This window comes from Azolla caroliniana, unplaced genomic scaffold, assembly GCF_043228905.1.
Source record: "Azolla caroliniana isolate FFs.n. ecotype wild unplaced genomic scaffold, voAzoCaro1.0.p SCAF_20, whole genome shotgun sequence".
Classification (NCBI taxonomy): Eukaryota; Viridiplantae; Streptophyta; class Polypodiopsida; order Salviniales; family Salviniaceae; genus Azolla; species Azolla caroliniana.
Window position 1 is genome coordinate 10,260,415 of NW_028230455.1, and position 13,360 is coordinate 10,273,774.

Sequence of the window (13,360 nt, forward strand, 5' to 3'; positions counted from 1 at the left end):
GACGTAAACAAACAATGACCTGAAACTTTGGACAAGAACTAGGTTTTTCTGCAACTGAGCAGAGAATATGAAAATGGTGACACAATAAACAATGAAAGAGAGTGGGTTTTTGGCAGTTGAACATAGACAAGAGAAGGTTTACGATTTCAATGGAGACGAGCAAAAAACAAACAAACAAAAAATGAAAGAAAGAAACCTTTAAGCCTCAACTATCCTGCTAGCAATTCAATTGGGAAGATGAAAAAGAAGAAGAGCAGTAAACAAACAAACAATGAAAGAAATAAAACATTGAATTCCAGTAGACTGCTAGTAATTCACTGGACCAGATGAAAAGACAGAAGATCAATAAACAGCCACTAATGCAAGAAAGCACGACATACCCAATAATACAATTGAAATGACGAAAAAATGTCACAATTTCAGCCAAGACGAACGAAAAACAAACACTAAAGTAAAACCTCAAGCATCAATTATGGTGATTACATGATCAATTGAACAGAAACAATGGAAAAATGCCCTAACCATGCACGAATGAAGAGTAAAACACACAAAAACAAATAAGAGAGAGAAGAAAAGGAATAATCTATCTGCTCTGCGAGACAATGTATTAAGTTTTCGTTTGCTGATAAGCAGGAGACCATGAGCTGGGAAAAAAGCAAAGAGAAAAGAGAAGGATGGAGATGGAGATTACATTCCAAAGCTACAAATTGCAACTTTTCCACAGCTGGGTTCAAAACAATGAAATAGGACATCAAAACATAAATAATCCACCGTTACGGAGATGAACACATGAGGAAAAAACGGAGACAAACGAGACCTTTAGAAATTTCATCCATTCAGAAAGGTACAAAAACATACTGTTCAATGAACATATAAAGATGGAGATATGCCCAAGAAGGTATATATATAAAAGGAATTATCTTTCGAGAAACAGAAAAGGAGTTGATTCAAGACGAAAAAAGAAGGATTTAAATCAGATAAGAAAAAAGAAGGATTTAAATCTTACGATAACTTCTGATCAGAAAACAGAAGGGTAAATCAATCTCAGAACACAGCCGAAGAAGTATTTGAAGCTAAAAGACTTTCTGACCAGACCCGAAGACAGAAGTGATCGGTTTTTTATCCATTCTTTTCTTCCTCCCTTCTTTACTTCTTTCCTTATTCCACTTTTTCTTTCTTTCTTAAGACTGAGCTTTGGAGCACAAGATATGGAGATCGATCCAAGAATAGACCGAAGTATCGAGAGAAGGAATATTAGGAGGATTTGCAGCTAAAAAAGGGACTTCCGATCAGAGAAAAAAGAAGACGAAATCAATTAAGTCAAGCATTTTCGTCTGTAATCCATCCTTGCTTCCTTTTCTTTAGTTCGTGTGAGGTCTATGAATGGAAAGGATTCCTGCACAGAGATATGGGGATTAGGTCCTTACCTGTGAGAAGCAGGAGTTCCCCGCTGACGCAATTGGAGCTTCTGTGCGATCGCAGCGATGGCTTTCTTTCTCTGAGAGAGAGAGAGAGAGAGAGAGAGAGAGAGAGAGAGAAAGAGGCGCGTCAGAAGACACAGACAGACAGAGAGAGAGAGAGAGAGATTATGAACATTTCAAACTTACCACGCAATTTATTTATTTATTTATTTATTTATTTATTTATTTATTTATTTATTTATTTATTTATTTATTTATTTATTTATTTATTTATTTATTTATTTATTTATTTATTTATTTATTTATTTATTTATTTATTTATTTATTTATTTACTTATTTATTTATTTATTTATTTATTTATTTATTTATTTATTTACTTATTTTTTATTTTATTTTTTTTATTTACTTACTTATTTACTTATTTATTTATTTATTTACTTATTTATTTATTTATTTTTATTTATTTACTTACTTACTTACTTATTTATTTATTTATTTAGTTATTTATTTATTTATTTCTCTTTCTGCTTATTTTTTTCTATTTTCCATTTATCGCTTCTCCTCTTTCTCTGTCTCATCTCTTCTGCTTTTTGCTTTTTGCTTTTTGCTTTTTGCTTTTTGCTTTTTGCTTTTTGCTTTTTGCTTTCTGCTTTCCGCTCTGTTTCTGCGTTTTGCTTTTATGCTCCTTCTTTTAAAAAATTTCTATACTTCTCTGTTTTTTGTTTTCTGTTTTTTCTTTCCACCTTTCTTTTGCAATCTTCATCTTCTTTGCAAATTTTTGGATGCCTTTGTTCATTTAAATTATTTAATTTTTTGCTCATTTAAATTATTTAATTTTTTGCTCATTTACATTTGATTGATTATTTGTTCATCTTAATTATATAAATTTTTTGTTTTGTAAGAGCGTGCTCCCACGACGCACATCTCTCTTGTTGTGTGTTCTTCTTTTCTCATGTTGTACGTGGGCACACGCGTGCACGTGTGTCTGTCTGTGTGTGTACACGTGCGTGCGTGCGTGCGTGCATCCATCGAAACGACACCAGCAGCAAGGACCTGTATTGGTCGGCGTACATGGAAAACCCTTTCAGACCTTGTCTCGATCTAATCTGGTCCATGGACCTTGCACAAACAAAGAGGCTAACTCTTTCTTTCTTGTGATCAGGCATATGCGTAAAACGACACGAGTAGCGAGGACGCCTGTATTGCCATACGTGGAAAACCCTTTCAGACATTCTCTTGATCTAGTCAGGGACCTGTACAACAATTGGGTAATTGTTTCTTACCTATGAGGTGGTTATGTAGATAGATAGATCTCATTTGCGAAGCTTCCATATTTCGGTTTGTACCATCCACCCATGATTGCCAATGTTGACCATTGCTCTCCTATCAACAAGTCGAGGGATAAGGTTATGGCTTCTTGAAGGGGATAACAAGTCGGAAGTTGTGGAGGAGAAAATATTCCCAAGTTAATGATGCCCAAAGTTGTGATTTATTATTACCGACCCTGCAAGTTACCTCCTCGATCATTGTGTGCAGAAAAAAAATCATGTCCTATTTAAAATGTGTTGGCTTTGTAAGGGGCATTACCAACCAAAAGCAAACGATTTTGCACCAAAATATAAGATGAGATTGACATCCTCCCATGCAATTGCTCAACATTCCCATGTAATGTATCATGTAAGCAATACCATGCATGCCATGTAATGCTCCCAACAAGATTTAGCATACATGCACAATCAAAGGGGATGTTGGCTTATGGCTTCTCTTGTTCTTTCAAATGATATCCCTAAGATTGTATAAATAATATATAGATAGATAGATAGAATTTCATAGGCATTTTGTTTTTGGTGTTAATTCTCCTCATAAACAAACAATAGTTGTGAAAGTCAAGAAAGCCTTGTGGGCCAAAGCACTCATTGTGATATCCTTAGTCAAAGAGAGAACCCACATTCTTTTATGGCACCATGCATGAAAGTAAGACCAGATCTACACGGGTGAATCCATTTTGAACAAAGCATACATGGTAGACAATAAGCACCATGTACGGGAATTCCCTTTCTGAGTAACCTCTTGACAATTTAAGATAGTTTCACAAGTGTTGGCCATGGTAGTTGGAAATGTTTGCCCTTGGTATGTTAGCCATGAGTGTGAAAATTAGTTCATGTATGAAAACTTTGTAAATATTTGTTTTAATTTTTTAATGAAGTGTTGCAAATATATATAACGCTTATACCCACCATGCATCTTCTCATAGCTCTCTCTAAAAATATGAACAAATGGGAAAAAGATATGAAGGTCATCATATCGTTTATAGGGAGGGCTTACCTCCGAGCACATAAACTTGTGATATCAAATTAGGTATCTTTAACCGTGATTCATTCTTCATCTCAATAGCGTGGAGATGTATACATGTGTGATTCTTGGAAGCCCAAAAAAACTTCCACACAACAAGGATGAGATTTGATCTTATAATTTTCAATTACAATATCAACCATTTCAATCATTATGAGACATCGTAAGTAAGACCAAAATATTGCATGCTAGATAGTTACTTATAGTTTGTTTCAATATCATGGAGGCATTATCAACAATAATAGGGTGGCTTGAGGATGCGCCAAGTGATTAATCATTATATACAACAAGAGTTGATGACAAATGAACATTTCATGTCAATCAATTAGCTCATTGCAAAGAGGGTTAAGACAAAATAGTCATGTTTGTGAGGTAATATTCACTTTTTCTATTTCATACCACCAAAAAATTAAAGAAACTAAAACATTCACCTACTTCAATTATTAGACTCCTTTGTTATGTGGAAGCATATATATGCCAAAGTTTTGAACTTCATTGTTGTTAAATTGATAGTTTTGATGGATACAATTTGCCTAGTATGATTGTTGACACAACCATCCAAAGGCAAATGCCATAATCTTTCTTAGCGAAATTAGGAATTCTTGTTTTCCTTAGCTTTCTTGTTTGCATTAGGATGCAATGATGTGAAGAGTTGAATGATTGATATAGATCTCCCTCTCTCCTCTAGTACTACAATGCTACAATTTCTAACATTCATTGATTTTCTTCATCGTCGTCTTATCTCTTGTTCTATCTTATCTTTATTCGTCTTTCTTTTCTCTTTTTCATTCCTAATTCCTTATGGTAACCATGCAAAGCTCAACTTCACCTCGATTTTTACGATATGTGATGCAATATATTCCTTTAAGATGTTGACATAACTTCACACAAGTAGTGTTGCATACTCATCGAAAAGTCGAGACTTTCCAAAATTTCCCATAAACATTGTCGCACGGGAAATCTATTTATGTACTCCAAAGTTTCCCTCGTAATAAAAAAGTGCATTCATATATGTCTATTGTGGAGTTTCAAGTAAGTTTTTCTGGATCATACAATTATGTTGGCACTCTGTCATACTAATTTATTAGTAGATTTTGTAGACGATGTTACTTTAGAAACCTAAAAAATAAAAACTGAGTGTACAGACATACCACACTACTTTGAAGGGAGAGCATTTAGAACGTAATATGCTCACTTCTAAGTAACTTCACTCATCATGAATCTCAAAGCCTAAACATACATTGTAAATAGACATGGTTTGTATGTTCACAAATAAGAATTTCATAATGATCCACATATCTAGAAGAATCTAGTAACTATTTTACGGACTTTGGAGTGATGAAGGTGAGTATATGTATATGAGGGAGAAATGGGTGAAAGAAATGAGGTGCACTGTTTGGTGTCATCTCATCCGCTTATCTAATATTGAACTCATTTGATCTATTTTTTAAAATAAGACCCACCACCATTGCTTTGAAAAAAAATGCCAGCCAACTTAGGACTTGGAGGAACTGTTAGCACACCATTAGTTTATGTAGTCAAATGAGCATTTTGATTGAGAGAATGAGCTGGACGTGTGTATCGTTTGTATATAATATCCGTGAGCCTTTCAATATATTGCAAGCTATTATATATTGTTAAAAGATGGCATATTGTTGTTGTTGTTATTGTTATTTGGTACTAACACTTTAGGTTAATGGTGGGAAACTTTGAGACGAGGTGAAAACCTAGAAAAGAATACTAATGAATGAAGTTGTGCCCAAAAGCTTCAACAATTTTTTTGAAATTTGACAATAGAAGTATCATGCAACCAACTATAGAGCGCTTGAAGAATTTGAATTCACAAAAATCAGGTTAATATAAGACCATGTGGCTACGTGATATTAGTTTAGTCCATAATCCCAAAATCTTACCCAATTTAGAAATTGGATTTGGTGCTAGGCATGTAAATTATTCAATAGACTTTACACCTACAAACATAGTAGTAGGATTCACACAATAATCTTATTAATGTATGCCATTTATTGAAGAAGAAGAAGCTACGAAATCACAATTGTTGTTTCTTTCACGACAACCAATGTAGGTAAAAGGTCACTGAAGAAGAAAGTAAAAACCATTTCTTGATTACAAAATCTTAACTACCCTAAACAAATTATTTGTAGATATCATGACAAATAATCCCCTTGTATTAGGTTGTGACATCATAAGTGCTCCAATTATAGCATTAAATCATCACAATGTTTTTTTGTCAATTATCTTCTTAGTTTAACAATTAATTGAGCATTGATATGTTATGATTCCCAACATGATATTCATGCCAACAATAGCAACCCGCATCCAATGAGTAGTTGCTATCATAAATATCACGTTAATATGTACAATATCATTCATAATTCCAATAATTTTGATTTGTCACATTCAGCATGTACTTCACAAATGATAAATGATATTGGTAATCAATGTCGATCCTTTATGGTCCATGCTTAATATTGACAACGTATGTTATTAGATCCATGCTTAACATTGACAACTTATGTTATTAGTTCACCTCTAGTAAAATTATCTTGTATGAGGGATATGTATAAAGGCTATCTCTCAAACCTTTATAGACCTCTCAAATTTGTGAAGATTGACTCTTGGGATCAAAATTGCATCCAAAACTTGAGTAAATTTGTAATGGGTAACAAATATATACAATATTCTTTTACATGCATCCAAAACTTCAGATAATGGCCATGGAAAGGGTTATTGAATACATGCTTAAGGTTCAAAAAAGTCCCTCACATTGACTTCCTAGTATTGCATGGGAAGCAAGCAAAAAGATCTAAAAGACGCATAAAAGCAAATTTTTGTGTTTCGGTTGAATGCAAGATATAGAAAAATAGTTTGGTAGATGGGAAGGAAGACACTTGCTTCATGATGCATCACTAGACACTTACTTCCAAGCATCTTAGCTCACATGCATTGCGATGTGAGACGGGGCGTTGGGGCACAAGTGATGAGAGTGGCTGGCTATGCACACTTTGCCCTAAACAAGTTCGAGAGTCTAAGTATTACACTTTGATACAATGCTCTGCTTTTGATCATATTCGACCATGCTTTTCACATCTCTTCGATCGAGCCCAATCCTTGCACGAATTTCTCTCACAACCACAATGTGCACTCTCAATTGCAACATTCATTGGTAAAGTTCTTGAACATCGAGAGTCGCTACTCACTTTCACACGTATCACGTGAAATGTAATATTTTTGGTCTCATAGGTCATATTTGACCTCCGAAGATGATAATACAACCCTTGCTATCTTCACTACTTCCTAAATAGTGATAGTGCAAGGGAACCCTCTCAAGTGTTGTAAAACTAGATGACATAAGTCCATCTCCTCTCGGGACAACGTCCCCATATAACATAGTTGTGAAAATTGCCAAATCAGCTTCCCGTTCATCCTACGGAGTTGTTGTGTTACCCCATGAAATCCATCAAACAAGAAGCCATTTCTCATGGTTCAATTAAACCACATCCCCCAATATCTAAGGTAGTAAAAAACAAACTTATATGATGGTGTGGCTAAATAGTTCTAGTATAAAGCCATTTCATGGTAGAACATGTTGGTTATTTTACTAGAACTATTTAGCTTAAGCTCTATTTTTATTTTATTTTATTTTTACTTTCGATGAATGGGTAAATATCCTATTTTGTTGTAAAACAATTGTCTCATGGGCCAAATTTGGCCTTAGAAGACGTTAATATATCTTTCTTTCTTTCTTTCTCTTTCTCTCTCTCTCTCTCTCATTAGGAAAATCATTTTCTTACACATCTTGACCCCCACCCAAGTTTGTCTTCTTTTTTCTGCATAAGTCCTAGTGCAAGTGTAATTCTTCATGATAATCTCTCACTCACCTTGTTCATGCAAATGTACTAAGTATCTACTAAGTATCCGACTTCATTAGGAAGGAGGATTATATTTGTGCCATTTCTTTTGGTTATGAAAGGGACACTATCTCTTTCGATTGCTCTTGTGGTCCCCTCATCCTTGTACTATGTGATTGCAAATAAATGGAAATTTGATCCCTCTCTCTCTAGCTATCATATTGTTCAATCAACTCCTTTCACAATTGGCAATGTTGCTAGAAATAAAAGGGAGGAAAAGCAAAAAAATAGAAAAAAGGAAAAAAAATGAAAGCAATAATTTCGATGCTGAAATACAATTTGAAGGCTTTAACTTTACAGGTAATACAAACTAATTTGACCTTAAATTCATAAGTTATTGTTGCAACCATCAAACTAACCAATCCTATGCTTGCACATTCTCTCAAGATCCTCTTGTGTTTAATGTTCAATTAAACATTAAAGAGGGCACTCCTAACATTGGGTTGGGATGACCATATGAGGGTCAAGGTGTGACTATATTTATACAAAGTTATCGGTAAACCCATCTAAGGCTAGATGAATTGTGTGTGTGATGGTTGTAAATTGTAATCATGTGCATAAAGACAATGGTGGGCCAACATAACCCACAACAACTAACAATCATTAGAAAAACCCCCTCCCAACAACTTTGGTGGGGATTATAAGATGTTGGAACAAAGGAAAATGCAAAAGTCTTCATGAAAAACTAAGCTAGTAGCCAAATTTCATTTATTTGATCTTCCATAAATTTGGTTCTATGGTTGACTATATGAACAAAGAGCATGCCTAGTCGTCGTCAATGAGAGAGAACATCCATCCTTTTAGTGTCTTGATGACCATCCCACTTTGGGGAATTTATTGTTTGTATAAATTGTTTGCTTGAAAAGGTCTCCTTAGGGAATTATGAATTATTTCAAAAACCTTTAATCTTAACATATAATTTGATTATGAAGTAGGAAAGCTTCGACTTTGGTTGAACTACTATGCTGGTTCAAGTCTCATATTACATAATAAATCACAATGTGCAAGCACTGCCTTTCCGCACCATGTTAAGAGACTTTGGACATTCCTCAAATTCTTGAAACGATCTAGATTAAAAAAAGATTGCATTGTCCTTTACAATGTTAATGAATAGGGAGTACATCATTACAGTTATAACGCAAATGTAACTTGATAAACACAATGAAAAATTTATCCACAGTGATGATACTTAACGTTCTCTCTCTCTCAATACTTTCTCTCTCAAAGTGGTGGTATGAATGCTTCGGAGATCACAACATCCACACACATATTTGACATGAGCACATATGCAGCAGCATCGTTAGATTTCAAACCCAAAATCTGATCGAATGCGAATTTTGCGACTTCTATATTGCCATGAGTTCGGGAAGCACTCATAAGGCATAAAGAAACAGCTAAAATAGCATGTTTTGGTACTCCCCCCATGGCATTCTGAGCCCTCACAAAGTCACCAGCACGACCTAGAAGATCTACCCAAAGAACAAAATGGTTGATATCTTTGTTCAACCCATAGAGCCTCCCCATTGATGCGAAAATGTTAGCACCAAGGTCAACAACACCATCATGATTACATGCAGATAGAAGAGATGCAAATGTTGATCCATCAGGCAAAACCTCGGCTTTGTGCATTTCACCACACAGTTTTAGGGTTTCTTCACTGTTCCCGACACCTGCATACCCTGCCATGGAAGCATTCCATGCTGCCATATCTGGCATCACTAACCCATTAAATATAGCCTTTGCATCTGACATACTAGCTAAGCCCCCGTTTACGTGCACCAGAGTGCTTCCCACCATAGATCTTGTTTCAAGCCCACCGCAAATCATTATGAAATGAATGTGCCTACAAAGTTCCATCCTTCCTGTTTTCCGACAAGCTAGCAAGACATAGATGAAGGTAACATCGTCCAGACTAATACCTTCTCTCTCCATCCAGCCATAGAAGAGAATCGCCTTCTCATCTTCACCTCGATCTACATACACCGAAAGAAGCGCGGTGCAAGACACTATATCGTGGTAACATAACCCTTGGAACACGTTCTCGGCCTCACACAGATTCCCGCACTTACTATACATCTTGATAAGTGTCGTGCCCACAAATACATCTGAAGCTAAACTCCTCTTCCGAGCACTAGAATGTAATGCTTTCCCAATTTTGAGGAATATGGCTTTGGTAGCATTCTCCTCCCCGTCTACATCTACAAGATCATAACATGCTTGAATGATTGTCATGAATGTTTGCCTATTAGGACTCATGTTTTCCTCTTGCATTTGCCTATACAGAAGCAAAGCTTTTTTGGCTTCCCCTTGCTCCACATATGCTGATAGCATCGCATTCCATGTAATGACATCGAGGTTACGCAACCCAGCAAAAACATTTGCGGCATCGAGAATTGACCCACATTTCCCATACATACTTATAAGTGTATTACCCACAAACAAAGATGACCCTAGGCCCAGGGCTAGAGTGTCCATATGGATACCACGACCAATAGAAAGAGCCCGTGGTTTACTCAACTGCCCATCAATCATTGTAGCTTCTTCTGCCTCTGCCAGGCTTCCACATGCTTGTAGAGCAATCAAGAAAGTTTGGTGGTTTGTTGCGAGCTCATCTTGGGGCAACACTATGTATAGTTGTAAAGCTTTCTCTGGTTGGCATTGTTCAAAGAATGCCGAGAGTAATGCTGTCCATGACACAAGATCGGGATCGGAAATACAACAAAAGGCGTTCACGGCTCGTGTCACCGACCCACAATTCGCATAAACACTTATAAGTGTGTTTCCAATGAACTTATTGCATGTGAAGCCCCTCTTACGAGCATCTGCATGTAAAGACAAAGCAATTTCCCTAGCTACTAACATGGGAAATGGGCGTTCATCATGGATAAAATAACCCTCTTCACTCTCCGCGTAGATTCGTGTGGCACAAAGTGTGAAGACAAAAGTGTGCTCATCCATACGGAGTCCCAAATATCCTTGTTCTTGTTCTTCTTCATGAATTTGCCGATAAAAAAGCAATGCTTTCTCTGATAACCCTTGATCAACATATGCTGAAAGCAATGCATTACAAGAAACAATATCTCGAGAGCTCATCTCGAGAAACGTTCTTTCACACTCGGACACGGACCCACATTTTCCGTACATACTGATAAGAGTGTTCCCAACAAACAAATCCGAACAAAACCCTCTGGATCGAGCTTCGGCATGGAAAAGCTTGCCTTCATCTAGATCTCTAATGAGACCACATGCTTTGAATAACACAACAAATGTATATGAATCAGGGCTGACACCATCTTTTCGCATGTGTTTATATAGAGAAATCGCTTCTTTCGGATGGCCATTGTCCGTATAACAAGAGAGAATGGCAGTCCAAACGAAGACAGATCTGATACATAACTTGTTAAACAACACGAAGGATTCATGGAAAGCTCCACACTTACACAGAGTCGCTAGCAGGTCCTCGGAGAAGGACCGGATGCGATCGAACCCATGAAGGGAGAGCAGGATTTGGATTCTCTTGGCGGAGGAGAGGGACCGAGTCTCTCTGCATGCCCTGAGGAGACATAGGTGCTCTATGTCTGAGGTGGGTTTGCTTTGGGGGAGATCTAAGAGGGACTTCAGAGCAGTGTTGGTCTTCTTCTTCTTCTGTGTAGTGGAAGGAAGTAGGAGAGACATCCATAGCTCTGCTCTGTGCTTTCCTTTCTCCACAACAGAGAGAAACAGGGAGACAGAGAGAGGCCTTCAAAATGATAGTCTCTTTGTCTGCTAGACTTTGAGAAGAAGAAGAAACCCACAAAACCTCTTCTAAAGAAGGGAAAGAATACACTAATTATAGTCAAGCCAATATGTACATGATAGATGTATGTGTAAATACATAATTTAACTAAATGAAAGGATTAATAGAGTAAGGGCACTTATTCATTCGAGTTGCGTCGATCCCTAATATGATGCCCTTTAACCCGTTATGGACATATTTACCCTTCAATAGCACGTAACGAGGATGAAAGGCCCCCGAAAAATGCACGGCAAATGGTTGTTGCTTGACCTAATCATAAACCCCTTTGCAGTGTCCTAGTCAGATGCCCACTTGTGTAACCATCTTGCTCTTGACTTTGTTGCATGAATAGGAGTGGATGGGCCAAAAAATGCACGACGAACTGCTATTGCTCGACTTAGTTGTAAACCCCTTCGTAGTGTCCTACTCGGATGCCCACTTTGTGTAACCCCTTTGCTCTTGACTTGTTGCATAAGTAGGAGTGATGGGCCTAATATGCACTGCAAATTGCTATTGATGGAACTAATTGTAAACCCCGTTGCAATGTCCTAGTCAAATGCCCACTCGTGTAATCCTTTGCTCTTGCCTTGCCACATGAGTAGGAGTGATGGGCCTAAATAAAGTCGTGCTTATTCTTTGTTGATGAGCTTGTATTATCCTGCTTCCACTACTTCTCCTTGTGTCTCTTGAGTTCTGGAAAGAATTTGCCCCAAGCACCCTATTTGGTTCCCTTATTACATTACCTTTTGTAGTGGAAAGCCTTGGTTGGAGAGGTAGTGTATCTCCCTCTCATTTCATAAGACAATATATAATGTTCTTCATATTCCACTCCTTGATGTTGAAATCAGAAAAATCTTTCTTCATGCAAAAAATATTTGCCTGTCTCAAACTCTAATTGATGTGAAGAGATTCACTCAAATGGTTTTGATGACATAATTGCCAATCTCAATTACCTTTCTTTAGGTAGCTCCAAAAGCCTTTGGATACTAGCCGCTACTTAGAATAATGTCTCTATGATTATTAGGGGTACTCCCTCTCTAGTCGAATTATATCGTGGGTATCAATTCTTTGCTCCTTATTATGGGAGCAATAGTCAATACTACATGTCTCTTCAAATCTTTCTAGTTATTTTAAGACTCGGTCCCCAAGATTCGACTTTGTAGAAAGCGTTAGTGTGACAAGTGCATCAAATAGCCACAATTTTGTTCATGCCTCTTGGAGTTCTACATGCGCACATTGTCTTTCAAGTGAACCAAGGGTTGCTTATCTACAAGAAAGTCAAGCACAAACAACTTCCTACAAGGAGAACTGAAGCCCTTTAAATGCTACTCCTAAGTATATGCATGCCATCTATTTCTCTTTGAAGACAAATTTGGTTCTTGTTCCATTACACATTTTGAGTGGTGTTAAACACTGTCACTTTAGTTTTATCTAGGTTTATTGACAAACATTTGTTTGTACAAAAGGATTTTAAGGCCTTTCAAGGTCTTTGTAGTCCCTTTGGAGAATTAGAGATAAACACAATATCATCGAACATATAGTAATATTTATATGGCTATACCCGTTCGATATGCTCTTGAACAATTGAATCTCTTTATGTAACATGATACCTAATATTTACATAGACTAAAGAGGGTACATGATGGTTGGTATCCTTGTTCTACTACAATTATGCTAGCCATAACCTTTGAGAAACATTTGGGAGCTTCACTTTACTTGACATGGATTCATATACTACATATATTCCTAGATTCCTCATTGCTTCTAGTAGCTACATGAGTTGAATGTGTTTTACAATGTCGAAGGCTCTTAGAAAATCCACAAGGCAACAATAAATCCTTTTTTTGTGGACTCTACCCTCCTCAATAAAGTTGTGAACCCT

General features: G+C 36.7%; 1 protein-coding gene across 1 annotated transcript; it reads right to left on the reverse strand.

Moving 5' to 3' along the window:
* Positions 1 to 8,771: 8,771 nt before the first annotated feature.
* LOC147850963 (putative pentatricopeptide repeat-containing protein At3g01580) lies at positions 8,772 to 11,393 on the reverse strand. Its single transcript, XM_087335730.1, has one exon. It carries the CDS (start codon positions 11,376 to 11,378, stop codon positions 8,925 to 8,927), a length of 2,454 nt encoding a protein of 817 aa, XP_087191856.1. The 5' UTR covers positions 11,379 to 11,393; the 3' UTR covers positions 8,772 to 8,924.
* Positions 11,394 to 13,360: the final 1,967 nt, after the last annotated feature.